The sequence below is a fragment of the Lathyrus oleraceus genome, chromosome 5 (assembly GCF_024323335.1).
Source record: "Lathyrus oleraceus cultivar Zhongwan6 chromosome 5, CAAS_Psat_ZW6_1.0, whole genome shotgun sequence".
In the NCBI taxonomy this organism is placed as follows: domain Eukaryota; kingdom Viridiplantae; phylum Streptophyta; class Magnoliopsida; order Fabales; family Fabaceae; genus Lathyrus; species Lathyrus oleraceus.
The window spans coordinates 178,852,248-178,873,933 of record NC_066583.1 but is presented as its reverse complement, the minus strand read 5'-3'; the positions used below and the strand labels follow the sequence as shown (position 1 = coordinate 178,873,933).

The 21,686-nt window shown below is 32.1% G+C and overlaps 1 protein-coding gene across 1 annotated transcript; it reads left to right on the top strand.

Moving 5' to 3' along the window:
- Positions 1–7,190: 7,190 nt before the first annotated feature.
- On the top strand, positions 7,191–8,309 carry LOC127079563 (uncharacterized). The gene has a single exon (XM_051019947.1). The coding sequence runs from the start codon at positions 7,191–7,193 to the stop codon at positions 8,307–8,309; it is 1,119 nt and encodes a 372-aa protein (XP_050875904.1).
- The last annotated feature ends 13,377 nt before the right edge of the window (positions 8,310–21,686 follow it).

The following is a 21,686-nucleotide window of genomic DNA, read 5'->3' as shown; positions in this document are numbered from 1 at the left end:
GTTATCTTTTGGGATAGACCACATGCTTTCCATGGTCCGTTTTTATTTTTCGAATGACTTTTATGTTTTCATCCCAACTTCAAACATAAAAAAATATATATTTACACAAACTCTTCAAAATGCGTGTGACATACCGAGTTCTAATTTTGTTAAGTCTTACCTCAAAGGTAAATCGTCTCTCGATCAAGATATCTGGAGAATCTTACAAAGCAGGATTCAAACACTACAAAAATAATTTACAATGGAGATTGATCACTAGTAAAGGTAACATGTCATTGAAGACATCAGAATTATAGGACAAACTCATGAAATCATGAAGTTCAATTACTAATTGAGATTTAACTCCTTTGGAACGTGACTATTTTCAATTTTCATTCAAATCAAGGAAAGATCTAAAAAAAATTGGAGTGTAGGGACATGGAATGTTAAGCCCTCACTCCTGGTTTGCTGGCGTAGACGCCATATTTTAGACTTGAAATTTTGAAGATTATACATGCTCAAGTGTGACTGAAGATGCATGGTTTACCATTAGAGCATTGAGAACAAACTACATTATTTGCAATTGTTTTTGGTCTTGAAACTCCTTTATCAATTGATGAACTTACAAGAAAAAAAAAGTTGGGGCATTTTGCGCGTGTGAAAATAGACCTTAACATGTCAGATACTCTGCATGATCATATTTTGGTGGAACAAGAGGGTTATGCATTCTTTGTTGAATTAGAATACGAGAGTTTGCCTCTTTTTTGTGATCAATGTGTGTGTATTGGTCATAGTATTGACAAATATTGGAAGTTGAAAGGCAAAAATGTTGAGAAGCCATTGACTAAAGAGTCTATAAGATACACATTTAAAAAGTCCAAACATGCTATACCAATTAATGATATTGTGAAGAACATAGAGAGTAATGAAATTGTAAATGTCATAATGAATGATGACTTTATAGATTTGAATAAAGCAGGAAATTACACTCTTGAGACTTTCTTCATTTTAAACAATTGATTTATATGACATCTATTTCTTTCAAGGGGCACATGTACTATTCAACTCACGAGTTTACAATTATCAAATGATTTGACATCAAATGTCGACCTCCTCTCGCACATAAAAACATATAAGTTAATTGATATTTTCCTAGTCATAATTGAATTAAGTGCAACACATATGAAACTTTAAAAGAAAATTCTGGAATATCAACTTGTGGTAGCAGACTTAGGGATAATTTAGGAATATTCGTGGGAGTTTTCACAACTAAGATTGGAGTTTTCATATTCTTTCAAACTAAATCGTATGAAATCATGTTTGTTATCGAACATGCTAACGAGAAGAGTTATAAAAGTCTTTCGCTTAAAATTAACTTAATGATGAACATTCGTGCATTTTCTAATTTGAATATTATTCATTGGCATCTTTTAATTAAATGGAAGAATACTATAAACACCATACTCTCATTTAGATTCAAAATATTTCACATTTTCATATAGAAAAATATATGTGCAGATAGATTAGTCAATGCATATTTTTTGTTGTTGATTATGACACTTGATAGAATTCACTTACTATTTATACTTTTGAACGTTTTTTTTTTTAAAATATGTTGGGCATGTCCAACTATCATTTTTGATAATATTTTATGAATTAGACTTTACGTCCCTCTTTTTTTTTTTTTTTTTTTTTAATAAATTATCTTTATTAAAAATAATTGTTTCAAAAGAATATCACCTACTATTAAATAAACTTATCAAATATTTATTATTTTTTCTCAAATTGAATCTACATATAATTTTTTTTATGTATATACCTATCAGTATTTATCGATTGATTTTTGACTACATACTTATCATATAGAATATTTCTTATGATGATTAAAATAAAAGGTAGAGCAATCCTCATTTTCCCCCCAATATTTTTATTATTACAGTGGAGTTGTTTTTAAACTAAAACATTCTTTTAATGGTGTGAACATGAGTCATTTTAATTTTATTCATTGTAAATAAAAATTATTTTGTATCTTGTGATTTTTTATAAAAAAATGAAAATTTTAGTATGACTTTTACAAAATTGTTGTGGCTAGTTTTTTATAATGTGATGTAATACATAATGATGACGGTATAAAATTTAGTTATCATTAAATTAAGACAAATAATATTTAATTTTAAAAATTATGTTTTAAAAAACCCAATTAAATATATTAAAAAACAAGAGTTCACTCAAACACAAAAGGTGTCAATAGTGAATTCAAACAATAAAGTCATACATTCAAAAAAAAACATATCCGACATTTTTGCCTTCAGACACCAATAAGAACCAATTGTATAAGCCTTAATTTTAATGGGCGATTTATTTCTTTTTTTAAATAATTCAGATGCCCGCCAACTAGATGACTTGAAAGAACTAATAAGTCTCCTTACTTAAAGAATGGAGGACACACAATTTGAGAGCACGATTGTCGATATCAATTCGAAATACATAGAAAATCCCCAACCATTAAAGAACACAAATCCAAAATGTGCCATAAAACTCACATGTAGAATGGTCTCCTCTTTCCCATAATCACCTCTACACTCCAATGAGCTTGGCAAAATTATTCTTAGTCACTCCAAATTGTGTTTCGTTGGGATCTTAGTGATGGTCAACTTTTATGCAAATAGAGAGACTTTAACTGACATAATTTTGTTCCACATAAGTTTCCCATTTGGCACTGGATCAATATGGTCTTCATGAGTAGGGATATAATACCCCCCTTTCACAGTGTAGGAAACATCACGATCAAGGATTTACATCCAATAATTTACTATATTAACTTGTAAAACAAAGTTATCTAACAAAGAGCGGTGCTTAGTCACTTCTTCCTCCTCCACCTCCTCCCTAGACTCTAGATCCCTATCCTAATCTTCTCATTTATGCTACAAAAATATTGTCATCACCCAACAATTCATTTAAGCGAAAAAAACATTAAACAAAAATATCTCCCTCCAATCAAGAGTCCTTCCAAAATGATGAATATTCATCATTACCCATCAATTGAGATAATATGACATCTAGCCAACTAGTCGAACTCAACCTCGTTTCATTTCTGAATCTTGCCACATCTCTTCACCACACATACATCTTACTACCATAACCTTAATACGATCATCTTCAACCCTATATTTTAAATCTAACACCATATACCACAACCTATATTGATCAACATGCAGCCTCCGCCACAACTTGCCTAACAAGGCACAATTGAACTTCCTTACCCTTTGAACCCCCAACCCAGCTAATTGTCTATCTGAACACATGTTGTTCTAGTTAACCAAATATATCTTACAGACATCCCTACTACCCCAAAATAAATACTTAAATAAGAATTCAATAGAAGAAATAATACTTTTAGGAGTCAAGAATAAGGAAAGAAAAAAATTGTCAAAGACGTAAAAACATATTTGATGAGAACAAGTCGACCACCCATGGACATGTTTTTACTCTTCCAACTCAATAATGTTTTTTAATTCACTCTATCATATGATTCTATAACAATCGACAAACAAGATTTTGCCTAATTGAAAGAGCTAGATAGAGAAATAAAGTTTGACCAATTTTACATTTTAACTCCATTGAAGCCTCCACTAGTTATAATCTAATACATTGAAACTAACCAACAAGATTTTTTGAAAATTAACCTTCAAGTCTGTCGTTATTTCCAAGAGGATCGATCATATTCATCTTTAAAGATCTAATATTCTCTTAACTCTTCTTGCACAAAATCAATGTGTCATCAGTGAATTGTAGATGTGAAATCATGTACTCAACATTATAACCTGTGAAAAAACCAACTCTAATAGAATCATTCAATATAAAAATCATACATTCTTCTGTTATAAGAAACAAGAATGAATACAGAGTGTCACCTTGCATCATACATCTCCCCGTCATAAATTCTTTAGTTATATTACCGTTAATGAGAATATATGCAGTATTTGGCCAAACACATTACATAATACATTTACTCTTTAACCATGAAAATTCCATCTTATCCATTACAACATTTATATTCCCCTATTCAATTGAAGCATAAGTCTTTTCCAAATCCATTTTAAATAAGATCAACTTGTTTTGCCACTTCTTTGTGTTTTGTCCTACTTTGTTAGCTATAATTATGTCTTCCAAAATTTGTCTGCCCCTCACAAAATTTGACTATGCCTATAAGATTATATTTCCTATGACTATCTTGAGATGATTCACTATAACTTTTGAAAAAACTTTAAAGATGCACCCAACCGAAGAAATTGTTCCAAAGTTATATAAATTTGAAGGGTTAGAGAATTTTTGAACTAGGTTATAAAAGTACAATTAAAGTTTTTCACCAACTTGTATTTCAAAAAATAATCTAAAAAAATCTCATGAAGTCCACTTTAATAGCCATCACAAGTCTTTCTCAAGCGCCCGACATCGTCGAACGAAAGGCCTTTACTCTTGAGGCACCTCAAGCTCAGGACTAATGACATAATTCTCCCGCACCACGAGTGGGGATGAGCACATAACATCTTCTACTACGACATGGTTGAGAGGATTAGGGACCTCTGTATGCACTGGGGTAGGTGAGCAAAGAGTAACCGACCCAAGAGGAGGTCCAAGGTCCGAACCTCCCATGTGGCTAGAGAATTGGTAGCACCCACCAAGAGAGGTATGACCCGATGAGTCTTTTTCATCTATTACATTGTCTTGTAACATTTGATTTTTCCTGCAAGCTAATAATAGACATATTTTAAAAGATAACACCAAAAAGTTATTCAAGAGAAAGGGTGTCTCCCATGTAGCTTACTGATGGACAATTTACTAGCAAGATTATTATTGTTGTTATCGAAGTAATGAAAATAAATTCGTCTCCACAGGAATTGCAAACTTAAAACAAGGTATGTTGTACAATGCAATTTAAAAACAGGTTTTTTCAGATTGTTTTGGTCGAAAATGCAAGAAAAGAGTTTTATAACGATAATGAGAAAAACAATCAGGTTTTATTGTCAGAATCCCTATTTCTATTTTATTGATGAAACACGCATTAATAAACATGTAATGAATATATAGTTACACAATAGATTAACACTATCATACATCCAATCCCTTAGCGTGTAGCTCACTACCCTAAGCGTTAATTCCCCGATCCCTGATGTCAATTGTAATGTCATACTAGGCAACAAATCTCGTTAATCCCTAAGTCACAATTCCTAATCCTACTATCCCTAGTCAATTAGAGAATTTAACGGTTAAAGTATATCAGATAAATAGCCCTAGGGTCAGTAGTCATTATTATCAATATCAATTTGAATTTCGTAACAAACAAAAGGCAATGTGCATAATCAATAATTGAATAATAACAAAGATTTAAAGCAATTACATTAACATCATCCAATCATATGTCCCAATCAAGTAAAAACAGGTTCACCATCAAATAAAACCTAAACTAAGAGGAAATTTAGCTACTCGTGTTGAAATTAATCAATACTAATCGTGTAGATTTAAAGAACACGAGGAATCCTTAAAGAAGAGGCTCTCAAATGGCTTCCAAAAGCTCAAAAATTGCTCTTAAACTTCACTTTCAAGTCTTGGTAGTCGAAACCCCATTTTTTCATCTTTCTTCTACATATAAAGCAGTCATAAATGTGTCAGCAAAAAGTTGCAACACGATCGGGTTGCCTTTCAACACGGGCGTGTTCCGCCATCATTACTTCAACGCGGGCACACTGACTTTTAGCGTGGGCGCGTTAGAGGAAACATTGGCGCATTATGGGCACATATTTTCTAAGGGTTCAACGTGTTTTTTTCCCTTTTTCCACCTATTTTTGTGAAGACAAGCTTCTCAAAGTGTTTTGCTGAAGACATGCTCTACAAGAAAATGTGCATCACAAAAAGAATGGTTCAAGACTCAAACTCAAGCACAAGCTTCACTTATAAAAGAATTTCAAGTCTTGAAGATTGTTATTGATTTGATCAAATTATTAAGGTATTAAGTTTTCAACCTCTCTATGTTGATTCAAGTGCTCAAGGTTTTTCATACATACATATCATGCTTATTTAGGCCTCTTAAACATTTTCCATTTGGCCTTACAGTTCATTCTTACTGCATTTTGTCTTTCTATTTTTGTGGTAATTGGTTACCAGGTTTAAGGTAATCGATTACCAGTTATGTGTGCTGCCTTCTGTGACCAGGTTTACAACAAGTAATCGGTTACCATAATATGGGTAATCGATTACACAGTTAAAAATTTCAAAAAATTTAACATTGGCTCAGGTGTAAACGATTACACAATATCGGATAATCGATTACCAATGAACTAGTGACATAAAGAAATGAATTCCTTCATGAAAACCTTTTCTGAAATATGCTCTTGAAGCATGGCATCCTTTCATGTATCATAACCATTTAGAAAGGTATCTAAGGGTTATATATAACTCATTTTTTTCCATAATTTGAAGACACCTCCTTTACACAAACATTTCAAACAATCTTTTTCTTCATTTTTTCAAACTCTCTCAAGTGTTCTTGATTAAATTTTTTGGTGAAACTTTCTACACATAATTTTCACATACATTCATATAGTTTCATCCATATCATCATTAGAGCACTTGTATGTCATAAAGAAGATTAATTACTTTAAAGGAGAAGATCAATCAATAGATTGATATATTATTCCATCTGTCAAAAACTTGTAAAAACTCATTTTGTCCTTATTATCCTTGTTGTCTAGGATTGTTGGAAACAAGAGAGTCATTAAGAGAGGATTGTTCTTGGTATTCTTGTTAGAGTCTGTATAGAAAGGCTAGGTTGTCTTGTCCATTAGATCTAACTATAATAAAACCTATTACATGTGGTAAGGGGACTGGAGTACTCTCGAAATGTGAGGGGAACCAATATACGTCTTCGTGTTCTTTACTTTCAGCACTTTAATGTTTCATTGCTTAACCAAACCAGAAAAGAAAGAACAAGTTTTCATAAAACCGAAAAAAAGTTTTCAAAGAACCTAATTCACCCCACCTCTTAGGCGCATACTCAACTTATATTTGGCATCAAAGCGGGTTTTTGGTAACTTGCTCCTCAGATCCAGAAGATGGCTTCCGCAAGCGCAAACCCAGTTTTCAAAGATGGTGGCAGTAGCAACAAACCCCCTCTATTTTCTTGAGAATATTTTGACTTCTGGAAAATACGCATGAAAGCACATTTAAAAGAACAAGGAGATTGTATATGGGAAACCGTTGAAAATGGTCCGCATAATCCGACTAGTGTGGTCAATGGTATTGGCACATCTAAGGTTAAAAGCTCATATGATGAAGACAATAAGAAAAGAATATTTAATGAAAAGAAAACTATCAATATTCTTCAAAGTGCATTAAGTATGGATGAGTTCTTCCGCATATCTCAATGTCAATCGGCTAAAGAAATATGGGACACTTTGGTGGAGACTCACGAAGGAACTGCTGAAGTTAAAAGATCCAGATTAAACACATTGAGTCAAGAATATGAAATGTTCAGAATGTTGCCAGGAGAATCCATTGTTACATTGCAGAAGAGATTCGTCCATTTGACAAATCATTTGATTGCACTCGGAAAGACTTTTACAAATGATGATATCAACCTTAAAGTTCTTAGATCATTGACAAGAGAATGGCAACCGAAAGTAACGGTCATATCCGAGAAGAAGAGTCTCTCGACCATGACATCCGCATCATTGTTCAGAAAACTTCAAGAACACAAATTGGAACTTGGAAGACCTGAACAACATGAAAATCAAGAAAAGAAGTCCAAAGGTATCACTCTAAAAGTCGAGTCAAAAGAAGAACAAACAAATGATGATCCTGAAGAAGATGAGAATTTTATGCTTCTTGTTAAAAGACTCAGTAAGTTATTTGGTAAAAATGATAAATCATTTAACTATGCAAATAGAAAGAAATATTTCATGAAAAGGGAGGCTTCCACGTCTACACAAGATGTCACATGCTATGAATATGGAAAGCAAGGTCATATAAAGTCGGATTGTCTGAAACTATCCAAGAAAGGTGGATTTAAAGGCAAGAAGGAACTCAAGAATAAAGAGGCGTATGTTGCATGGGAAGATAATGAGATAAGTTCTTCATCCGAATCGAAAAGCGACGAATGTGAAAATATAGCATTGATGGTTTCACACCACTCCGATGATGAAGAAAATGAGGTTAGTAACAATTTTTCTCTTTATGATAGTGATGCACAAGGTGCTATAAATGAACTTCTTGAAGAATGCAAAATCTGTATAAAACAATATCATCTCAAAAGAAACAAATTTCATCTCTAGAAGAAAAAGTCGTGACAATGGAAAAAGATGTCAATGATGAAAAACAAAAGATGATTAGTGAAAAATAGAATTTTGTATGTAAAAATTGTGAGTCACTTTCATTTCAAATTGTCCAACTAAAAAGAGTTTTAGAAATATATGAGAAAGGACAAGTTGGATTGGAAGATGTTCTTAGCCATCAAAGATATTCAAATGACAAAAGTGGTATTGGTTACTCAAAATTTTCTAAACAAAGTTCTAACTAAACCATTTTTGTTTAGGCTAGTGAACAATCTACCAAAGAGAAAGTGACCAAAGCAAAAGTTGTTCATCACTATCCTAAAACGAAAATATTTTCTAAAAATAAATATTATGTTCCTAGATATAGAAGCAATTTTGAACCTACTTGTTTTTATTGTGGAATAGTTAGCCATACACCTAATGCATGCTATGTTAGAAACTTTAGCATAGCAATTGGGCATTAAGTGTGGGTAAATAAAGGCACTAATTATGAAGGAGCCAAAGCAATTTGGATACCTAATAAAACTTAATTTTTTTGTAGGTATGCTTGAAAACCACATCAAATATTTGGTATCTTGATAGTGGTTGTTCCAAGCATATGACGTGAGACCTTAACAAGTTTTTAAATCTAGCATTAAAGGTCAAGGGTTATGTCACTTATGGTGATAACAACAAAGGGATAATTATTGGTACAGGCAAAGTTGGAGAACCACCTTTCACATCCATTAAAGATGTCCTTTATGTTGAAGGACTAAAGCACGATCTTCTAAGTATTAGCCAACTTTGTGACAAAGGCTTCAAAATCAAGTTCACCAAGGATGAATGCTTGATTGAAGATGAATCCACATGAGGTAAAACTCAAAGGTACGGGATTTAATAATATATTTATGATTTCCCTTGATGATTTATCTTTGAAGGTAAAATGTCTTATGGTGAACAACAATGACGCATGGTTATGGCATAAGAGAATTGCTCACATTCATATGGAACACTTGAATAAACTAGTCAATGCATGATCTTGTCATTGAATTACCTAAGATGAAGTTTGTCAAAGATAGATTATGTGATGCATCTTAAAAGGGAAAGCAAACCAAATCAACTTTCAAACCTAAGAATGTGGTGTCCACTTCAAGGCCACTACAATTGTTGCATATGGACTTATTTGGTCCATCAAGAACAAGAAGATTCAGAGGTAATGTATACGCTTTAGTTATTGTTGATGATTTCTTTAGATATACTTGGACATTCTTTTTAGTGTGGAAAAGTGATGCATTCAAGGCGTTCAAGAAGTATGCAAGGCAAATCCAAAATGAGAAATCACTAAAAATTGCCTCCATAAGAAGCAACCATGGCGGAGAATTTCAAAACACCTCTTTCGAAGAATTTTGCGAAGAACATGAAATTTTTCAAAATTTCTCGGCACCAAGGACTCCTAAACAAAATGAAGTGGTGGAAAGAAAGAATAGGTCACTCGTGGAACTTGCAGGAATAATGCTTAGCGACTCGAATCTTCCAAAATATTTTTGGGCGGATGCGGTAAGTACGACATGTTATGTAAGTAATAGAGTTATTATACGACCTATTTTGAAAAGGACTCCTTATGAACTTTTAAAATAAAGGAAACCAAACATTACTCATTTTCACATCTTTGGGTGCAAATGCTTTGTCTTAAACAATGACAAAGACAACCTTGGTAAGTTTGATGAAAAGTTCGATGAAGGTATTTTTCTTGGCTATTCTCTCTCTAGTAAAGCATATAAAATTTATAATAAACAAACTTTAACTATTGAAGAATCTATGCATGTTTCTTTCGATGAAACTAACCCTCCCATGGAGGATGCTGTTTTGTGTGATGATGATGATATTGTAGAAGTTCCTCAAGAAGATACTTCCAAAGGCATCAATGATAATCAAATGGGACATCATGAAGAACCAATTCAACAAGAGTCAAATGATAATGATCTACCTAAAGAATGGAGAACTCATAGAGATCATCCAATTGATAAAGTCATTGGTGATATTAGTCAAGGCGTTGCAACAAGATTAAATATCAAAGATACATGCTTAAATATGGCATTTGTTTCATAAATTGAACCTTCCAAAGTTGATGAAGCCTTAGGAGACGACCAATGGATAGTTGCTATGCAAGAAGAGTTAAACCAATTCGAAAGAAATCATGTTTGGGAACTTGTCCCTAGGCCAAGTGGTAAACACATCATAGGTACCAGATGGGTGTTTAAGAACAAGCTTGATGAGAATGGTATAATTGTTCGAAATAAAGCAAGGTTGGTGGCCCAAGGATACAATCAAGAAGAAGTCATTGATTTTGAAGAAACGTTCATTCCAGTTGCAAGGTTAGAAGTTATTCGTTTATTACTTGCTTATGCTTATTCATTAAATTTTTAGTTATTCCAAATGGATGTCAAGAGCGCATTCTTGAATGACTACATCAATGAAGAAGTCTATGTCAAACAATCCCCGGGGTTTGAAGACTTCAAGAATCCTTCACATGTCTTCAAGTTGAGGAAAGCTCTTTAAGGCCTAAAGCAAGCACCAAGAGCATGGTATGACCGTCTTAGCAACTTTCTTTGTGAAAAGGGATTTGAAAAAGGTAAAGTTGGCAAGATCTTGTTTATTAAGAAAATAAAAGGTAACACTTTATTGGTTCAAGTCTACATTGACGACATCATATTCTGCTCAACAAACAAAGAAATGTGTGAAGAATTTTCATTGATGATGCGAGGAGAATTCGATATGTCCACGATGGGTAAGATGAACTATTTTCTTGGACTCCAAATTAAGAAACTAAACGATGGCATCTACATCAACCAATCAAAGTACTGCAAAGAGTTATTGAAAATATTCGACATGGATAGTTGCAAGGCAATGTCTACTCCAATGGGATCCAGAACTTATATTGATCAAGATGAATCGAGTGTTTCGATTGATCTTACAAAGTATCGAGGTATGATTGGTTCCTTACAATGTTTAGTGTGTGTCTTTGTGTACGGTTTCAAGCCAATCCAAAAGAATCACATCTCAACATTCTTAAAATAATCATAAAGTATCTCAAAGGAACAACGAATGTCGGCCTATGGTATCCAAAAGGTAGTATATGTGATTTAGTTGGATATTCTGACTCGGAATATGCAAGTTGTAAAACTGATAGAAAAAGTACAAGTGGAACATGTCATATCATAGGAAATGCATTAGTTTCTTGGGCATGTAAGAAACAAGCATATGTTTCTCTTAGCACCGCAGAAGCAGAATACATGGCAACAGGAAGTTGTTGTGCTCAGATTCTATGGCTAAAGCAACAACTGAGTGATTTCAGACTAAATCTCGGATGCATACCATTTCGATGCGACAATACAAGTGCAATTAATATAACAAAGAATCCAGTCACGCACTCTCGTACTAAACACATAGACATTCGACATCACTTCTTGCGTGATCATGTGCTCAAAGGCGATGTTGAAGTCTCATTCGTGGATACGCATAATCAGCTTGCCGACATATTCATAAAACCTCTCCCAAAGGAATCATTTTTTACAAAATTCTAAGTGAACTTGGTATTTTAGATGATTGTGACATTTGATTCTTCAAAATTAATCAATACAAATACAAAGGTACACTCTCTCATTACCTCACATCTTTTATTTTTAAGTGTATGTATGTGTTTTCTTACATGAGTTTGAAGAAAAAATAAATTTTGTGTGCCTTTATAATGTTTGTATGACTTGTTTGTTTCACATAAAATTGCCTAAGGATATGTAATAACATGTGTAATTGTTGGTATTTTAAAATTCATTGCATGTTGATCCTGATGAACTCACTGTTTTTTTCTTTAAGGTAATCGATTACCCCTTAGCATGTAATCAATTACATACCTGCTTGCATGATTCACTACTATTTTTGTATGTAGTGTAACCGATTACACCTCTCGGTGTAATCAATTAGACCTGGTCATTTTCATATTTTTTGGTTTTTATTAAATATGTGTTATTTGTATAAGTGCTTATTCATTACTCTATCACTTTCCAATATTTCTTCTGCGTTTTCATATTTTTTGGTTTTTATTAAATATGTGTTATTTATATAAGTGCTTATTCATTACTCTATCACTTTCCAATATTTCTTCTTCTTAACCCCCTCACTCTTCATCTACCCTAAACCTTTAAACTTCTCCTCTCTCATTTATTTCCATCACCTAAACTAAAACTACATTAAAACCCCACTCATAAACCTCTCTATATTCTCAATCTCTCTTACCCAAACTTCTTCCAAACTCCTTCCAAACCCCAATCCGATTTTTTTTCCAAAAAATGCTAATGCTTCAAGCTCCATGGCCCCTTCAAGGAAAGATAAGGGAAAATCCAAAATTGATGAAGCTAGCTCAGAACCTCAAGAAGCTGCACAACATGCACCATCTCTCAAAACCAGAAGACTTACTTTTGATTTCCGGAATCGGTCTCTTATGCCGGTGAAATATGGTAATCTTTCCTCATTCCCTTCTCACAATTTTGACTTTCTTGAGCTTCTGAGACTGCAAGGAGTATATTCTATGGTTTCTGACTCTGGAAATTTTTATCTGGATTTAGTTAAAGATTTTTATGCAAATCTAGTTATTATTTTTGGTGATAATGATGTCCTCACTTCTAAGGTTAAGAATACTGATATTATCTTGGATTTAGAAGCTTTTGGAAACTATTTGAGAATTCCTTTTGTTGGTCAAGCATTTCACCATGGGTTAGTCCTGGAATGGGAAGGTTATAGTAAGATGTATTATTTCTTTCATATTTGTCGTGTTTCTCAACAAGCTATTCTTGGGAAGAAGAATCCAGCTTCTTCTCGATTACTTTTGTTTTCAAAGAATTTGACCGTAAGTGATAGGATGCTCCATTACTTGGTTTCTTATGTTTTGATGCCGAAACACTTAAATCATTTCCAAATTGGTGATTTGGAGTTACAATTGATGTATGTTATCAAAATAAGATTCAGGTTAATTGGGCATACACTATCATGTACCACATGAAGCACCAACAATCCTTAATTGATGGATTACCCTATTCTAGGCTAATCACCAAAATTTTGGAAGGTTGTGGTATTGATCTGAAACGGGAACCAAAGAAGAACATGTCTGTTAAGGAATGTGAGATCAATGCTTTAACGATGGTTAGGAATACTAGTATCTTTTTGGACATGGATGACATGTATAAGTAAAAAGATGAATCCTCAAATGCTCCTCCGTCGGCTCCAGAAGGCGGGTACTCCAATGAAGTCATCTACAACAAAATTTGTTCAGTTGAATCTATTATGATGCGTAATTATTGTGAGCAGAAATTTAAAATGGCTTGCATTAAGAGACTTTTGGAAAATCTTACCAAATCCCAAAACTCGGAGATGAGTGATGAAGAGGAAGGTGGTGAAGATCAAGGAGAAGATGAAGAGGATATGGGAATGTCGGAAAGTGATTAACGTGTTTTAAAAACAATTATTCTGTTTTGTTTCTTGTTTCTTTTGTTATGCTGAATTTTCCCTATCGTTAAATTTATATTTTAATTATTATGTATGAACAAGTTGGTTTTGTATTAAATTATATATGTTTTGGTTATTTTGTTATTTATGTTCATATTATATGCTTTATCATCATACAACAGATATGTCGTTTATTGTTTCGTCTTTCCCATCCTTTTTGCTAATGACAAAGGGGGAGAAGACATATTTTGGTTGTTGTATGTTGTATGTCTCTCTAACAATGCAGCTAGCAATTAATTTAAAAATTTCCTCAATCTTGGATCAAGGGGGAGCTTCGATCAATGGGGGGTTTCAATTATTAGAAAAGCAAGATTGGATAAAACCTTCAATAAAGAGTTGTCATCACCAAAAAGGGGGAGAATGTGAAGACAGCTTCTCAAAGTGTTTTGATGAAGACATGCTCTACAAGGAAATATGCATCTCAAAAATAATGGTTCAAGACTCAAGCTTCACTTATAAAAGAATTTCAAGTCTTGAAGATTGTTATTGATTTTATCAAATTATTAAGGTATTAAGTTCTCAACCTCTCTATGTCAATTCATGTGCTCAAGATTTTTCATACATACATATCATGTTTATTTAGGCCTCTTAAACATTTTCCATTTGGCCTTACATTTCATTCTTACTGCATTATGTCTTTCTGTTTTGGTGGTAATCGGTTACCAGGTTTAAGGTAATCAATTACCAGCTATGTGTGTTACCTTATGTGACCAGTTTTACAGCAGGTAATTGGTTACCATAATATGGGTAATCGATTACACAGTTAAAACTTTCAAAAAAATCAACATTGGCTCAGGTGTAACCGATTACACCATATTGGGTAATCGATTACCATTGAACCAGTGACAGAAAGAAATGAATTCTTTCATGAACACCTTTTATGAAATATGTTCTTGAAGAATGGCATCCTTTCATGTATCATGACCATTTAGAAAGGTATCTAAGGGTTATATATAACTCTTTTTTTCCAGAATTTGAAGACACCTCCTTTACACAAACATTTCAAACAATCTTTTTCTTCATTTTTTCAAATTCTCTCAAGTGTTCTTGATTAAATTTTCTGTTGAAACTTTCTACACATAATTTTCACATACATTCATATAGTTTCATCCATATCATCATTAGAGCACTTGTATGTCATAAAGAAGATTGATTACTTTAAAAGAGAAGAGCAATCAATAGATTGATATATTATTCCATCTGTCATAAACTTGTAAAAACTCATTTTGTCCTTATTATCCTTGTTGTCCAGGACTGTTGGAAACAAGGGAGTCATTAAGAGAGGATTGTTCTCTTAGTGGACTTAGTGAAAAATCCAAGAGGATTGTTCTCTTAGTGGACTTAGTGAAAAATCTAAGAGGATTGTTCTTGGTATTCTTGTTAGAGTTTGTATAGAAAGACTAGGTTGTCTTGTCCATAAGATCTAACTATAATAAAATCTCTTACATGTGGTAAGGGGACTGGAGTACTCTCGGATTGTGAGGGGAACCAGTATATGTCTTGGTGTTCTTTACTTTCTGCACTTTAACGTTTCATTGCTTAACCAAACCAGAAAAGAAAGAACAAGTTTTCATAAAATCGAAAAAAAGTTTTCAAAGAACCTAATTCACCCCCCCCCCTCTTAGACGCATGCTCAACTTACAATTATCTCACTAAGTCCTTTTCTTTACCCAAAAGCGTTTTTCCAGCTTTTTTCACTTAAATGCTTCTAACTTGCTCAATTCTTGTCAGAATTTGTCGATTTTTCTTTCTAAATGATGTGCACTGATATCCTGTCATCACTTACAAAAAATGATCTTCATATCTTCTTTAGAGCTGAATTTCACCAACAAGTGTGTCTTTCTGTGCCAGTTCCCTTGTTTCCTTGCCCCCATAACAGAAGGGACTATGTCATCAACGTAATGCTGACCCTCAAAGAAAAATACCAATTGCCTTTTCAAGAATATCTCCTATCAAGACGGATCATCCATTTTATAAATGTAAGATCCGGAATCCACCTATAAATGGCTCTAATGCTAGAACATAGAGAGTATGTATGAACATTAGTAAAGCAACCTAGACTCTATAGTGCACATGTTGGCATGATCCACCTCTTTGAGGGGGGTAACCAAGAAGTATAGATCTTTGAAATGTTTCATGATCTCCAAGTAGACCTCAAACACCTTTGTACACTTCTAGAGAGATACCAAACCTTAGCCCCATGCTAAATAAGCAGAGTTGTCTTAAGCTTTAAAAAGATGCAAAAAAGATAACTTTAAACAGATATAAAACCTTGTATATCCTCTCGTCTTTCTTAGGGGAAAACACCCTCAAATATTCAAAAGGTCCCACGTCCATGAAGGTATGGTTTAATCCACCCTCAACAATAAATACGGAGGCAATATCCAACGTCTCTTAATCCATCTAAACCAACGAGTTATCTCATATTGTCTTCTGAACTTCATTTTGGATGTCCTTTATTACAATGGATTTTGTCAACACATGAAAGAAATATGAACATAAATCGCAACATGAGGTAAGTTTAAAGTTAAATCTGGTGTTCCTGTTAAAATACACGTGACAACCCAACCAACATAAAACAACAACAATTTTCTCCTTCAAACCCTGTGGTCCTTTTCTATAAACCTTATTAAAGATAGAAAGATTGAAAGAAAGAGGGGTCTGGATGTTACCTTAAAAGAAATAAATTTGAGAGCTCACGCAATGAAAGAAGGGGCATGAACTAGTCACGGATAAAGGCCTAAGCAAGAAAGTTGGCAACAATGGAAAAAATCACAAACAAAGAAGAAGAAGAGTTTCTCAAACCCACAATCAACGTAAAAAGAGAAGATTAGTAATCCAGGAACTATTGGTGACAAAATCGGCAGTTTTGTCGGAATTTTTTCGAGGGGCGAGCCAAGGTTTTAGGCTCACACATTTAATATGACCGCCCCATTTTTTACGACCTTTGCGGGTGCGAGCATTAACTTAAATTTTTTCAATTTTAGGCTTAAAAGGTGCAGTGTCAATGGGCACACTGCGCCCCACCCTCATTTTTTATGGGTTGGCCTAACGTTTTAAGTTCTTGCCATCAACTATGTCCATGCCACCCTATTTTTTTAGCGGGCTTTTATGGGGCAGGTCTAAACAGGACGGACATGCCCGTTTGCCACCCCTACCAAAAACCTCTTATATGCATTTCGGCAACAGTGAATCATGTAATCTACATTGTTGGAAAGTGTGAATCACACCACCAATGGTCAAGATCACATTGAAAATTATTCAGAGTACTTGAGTATCCTAGGACACAAAAGGTATCATTACGGTCAAACATAGGGACGCACATAAGTACTTCCCTATGAAACATATTTGATCGAAATAAAAACATTTAATATGTTTCCAATACTAGTGGAATCCCATCAAGACTCTTCACTTAGTACTAATAGCAGTTGGCATAAGGATGAACATGGAAAATCCCTCATTTACACTATAGGAATAAGGGATTGAGACCAAATTTCCTGTGTCATTTGCAAGGCCCGTGGAAAAAGGATAAGGAGAAAACCTTGAGTTGAAAGACACATAGAACAGGTAGATTTTTGCTTGGCCACAAGTAGAAAATTCTACACTTCAACGCATCAATCATTGTCCAATCCAATCAGACGGTTGTCCATACAACACACCACACTATACGTGAACAGTTCAATCGATCTTGATATACAAGGGTAAAATGTGTCATTTCAGATATTCAAATTCATCCCACTCTCACATTACTTCTCATTATCTCACTGACTTGGACGTTAGAGTTCTAACCTTACAGGTCAACCATTTCTCCACCGCATCAAAAGCTTGATCCACATATATAAAACCTTCACACAATCATTTCATTGATTATTTCTGGTTCCATATTAGAACATATTTAAATTTAATATATTGTTTTAATTATGTGAACATTAAAAATATATTAATCATAAATATTCATTTATCATTCTATATAAATATATTATTTAAAAAAAGCTAAGAGAGCATTTGTTTTTCAAAATAAAAAGTATTGGACAAAACATTACTAGACAATACATAACACTACAAGACAATTTTTTATATTCCTTTATGTATGATGATTAATGCACCAAATTTTTTTTAATCAACTTTGTTTGATATGTCTATACACCAATCAATGAAACAAAATAATATAATTTTTATAGCATTATTTATTGATATATAAATTATTAACATTTTTTGTTTGAGATGATTATTACTATATTTTGATTGGTTTGAGTGATTCAGATATTTGTCATGTATTTCGTATTTTTTTAATTTTTATCTCTAATCTTAAAAAATTTAAATTAAAGACAAAAACTAGAGTCTTTAACCTATTAAAATCAATTAAAAATATTATGAAACTATTTTTTTATTTAATTAATTATTCATCTAGTATTTAATTCAATGATTAAATAACTACACAACATAATAGTTTATAATACTTTTAAGGTTTAATTAGTGCCGAAATCCTTTAACTTAATTTCAATTTTCATTTTAGTCTCTTATCTAATAAATATTATATTTTAGTCCCTTAAAAACTATTTCGTTAGTTAAGTTGGTCATTTCTGTTAAATTTTATGAAAAAACGTTAAGTTGTGCATATGTGACATGACAACATGACAAGTGAGTCAACAATTTAGTAAAGAGACTAAATTGAAACCTTATATATAGTTAAAGTACCAATTTTTTTTATATTAACAGAATCTTGAATATAATGATAAGATGATGCGTTAACAAAGAATATTATTTTCAAAATGATGCACACTTTATTATTGTCCATTTTAATGTAAACAAAGAAATATAGTATAATAATTATAGATATTCATCCCTCAAGTTGGTAGATTGAATTTGATCTCGTTCCAAATAGGCAAATTTAATTTCTGACATCAGAAATGCATGAACTATAGATATTTCACCCTTTGAAAAGCCATGAACCCGCACCCTTGCAACCTAAAAATGTAATTGTCATAAATTTGGAATGATAAAAGAAGAAAACAATGAAAGTGAAATAAAAGAGTTCAAAAACAAAGAACATGCAACTTCTCGGATCAAAGGTGAAAGCACATATATTAACATTGATTAAAGGGCTTCAAGAGATACTTTTCCTCTACATGATGAAGTTATAATATTGGCCTTTACTGCGAGATATTTTAAAGAATCTCTAGTTTAATGATGAGAGAAACATAAATTCTGCAAGTAAATCTCTATAGTCTTTTATCGTTTTAAGCTTATTTGCTGACATCTTATAACTAATCATAACTGCAGACTGTTATTGGACAAGAAAATCATGGTTCATTGTGCGATGACACTTAAAATGTTGGTATAGGTGGAGACTCAGGTGCTGGGATTTTCTGGCCAAAATTGTAAGAGGGAAAAATGTTAGTACTTAGTAGAAACAACTAACCAAACCACAAGCCTTAACATAAAAATAAGATAAATAACATAAGAAACTTGTGTGTCAGAAAAATCTCCAACTACTATAATAACCATATTGCATAAATGATACCATTTCTTGTAAAAACGCCTCACGGTCTCAGGAGAAATCGTCTGAATCACTTTCTCAAGTCCAATTGGAACCTTTCAGCATAATGAAATCAATTAAAAGCTTTATGCAACAACATAAATAATTCCCAAAAATCACCCTTATGTAACTTATAGGACAAAACCATCTTAACATTGACTAGTAGCAACAAGTTATAAAACACTAATTCATACACTACACCAAACAAAACACTAACACCTTGACACATGTAATAGCTTGAGAAAATTGAATTGTTGAATTTAACTACAAGGTGTCGGTGTGTTGGTACTACATAGGCATCAAGTATTGGATTCATGTAGCTTTGAACCTTCCATCAACAAAACACAATGAGCATCATGTAGCCTCCCCATTGCATTTCTGCTTCCCCCGCACTCTTCCATGACAACTCTTCTTTCTCTCTCCAAGTCTTCTTTTGAGACTCGAATCTGTACATAAAGCATTTTAGAATCCAGAAAGAGCATAATATAATTCAATAGAGTAAACTTATTCTTATTACCTCTTAACTGAATTCGGCCAAAACCAAAATGGCTTGCATATGATAAAGCCTCTTAACACCAGTTGTAGTCTTTTTTGAAACACCAATAAGTCTCTCATTCATCTTACAGTACCTTTGAGGGTCAGTCTTCAATCCATCTCTACTTCTAGGGTTTCTGATGAGAGAGAATGAAATTGAAATGGATGAAGTGAAAATGAAAATATGAAACATTTCAGGTTGTATTTTTTTTAATTTTACAAACTTAAATCAAAATATAATATAATAGTTTCATGTCATCTAATAATCGTCCACCTGGAGTGTCACGTATGTACAAACTAACAGAAATTTATAAAATTTAACAGACATGATCAAACTGGCTAACAGAAGTACACTTAAGAGACTTAAAACGAACGCTTGTTCAATAAGGGACTAAATTGAAACCAGAAATTAAGTTAAGAAACCAAATGATGCATTAAGCCTATTTTTAATTAATTATAATAGTTTAAAAATTAAATTGATAAAAGACCGATACTTACTACTCCCTCCGTCCCACAATAAGTGACCCATTTAGAATTAAAAAATGTCCCAAAATGAATGACTCGTTTCAATTTCTGATGAACATTTTTTAATTCTACCTTTTATCATTTTCAATAATTGATAAGTGGTAGTACTTTAGTAAAAATATTATTTTTTCTCTTTCATTTATTCATTTTTCTTAATTAGTCAACTAGGTTACTCATATGGTGAAACGGAGAGGGAATAGATTAAGTGGATAATCTTTCTTAACAATAAATAGATAATTAATGAGAGTAGTTTCAAATAAAGAAACCGAATCCAAAGATGATGCACGGTTTTTTTTAAATTAAAAAAAGAGAGATTTAGATAGTTTTTTGATCTATGTGAATTTACGTATTTTTTATTTTGGTCTCTATATCTTTTTTTTTGGGTAATTCCTTATATGTTGAATTTATTTTGATTTTAGTCCCTGACGTCAAAATTTTGTTACAAAAATATTGAGTTGGTTAATGGGCAATTCCTTATATGTTTAATTTCTTTTGATTTTAACCCTTGAGTTGGTTAAAGTTGCTGACATGACAGACATTTTTTTCCTTCTTTTTCCATTTTTTTAATATGTAATTTTTCCATATCAATTTTATTTTTTTTATTTTTTATTTTGAGATTAAATCCTAAAATATAAAGTTTAAAAAATAGTGTCAAAAAAGTTGAATCCTTGATCATTACATCAACATCATAGTTCTTAACCACTAGAGAAACCAATACATTTATTTAATCCATTTACTTAATTCATTAACATATTTAATATTGAAATATATTACTGAATATAGACTAAAATATATTATTAAAATATATTATTTAATATGAATTTTTTAATATTTCAAATATTTTGTAGTGTATTACTGAAATATAATATTAATAGTTGAAATATTAGATTGTTGAATACTAATTAATTTCAAAATATTTAATAAATTATTTAATATTTCAATTATTATTATTTAATATATTATTTTATTATTAGTTTATAGTTGAATTATTAATAATTTAAATATTAAATAATTAAAATATTTGTAAACTAATTATTTAATAAATTAAATAATTAAATAATTAAATATTAATAGTTAAAATATTAAATAATTAAAATATTTTATAATTAATTATTTAACAAACTAGATAATTAAAATATTTTATAAACTAATTATTTAACAAATTTATTAATAATTGCAGTATATAAATTTATTAGTAAACTAATTATATAAATAATTGCAGTATATATATATATATAAAT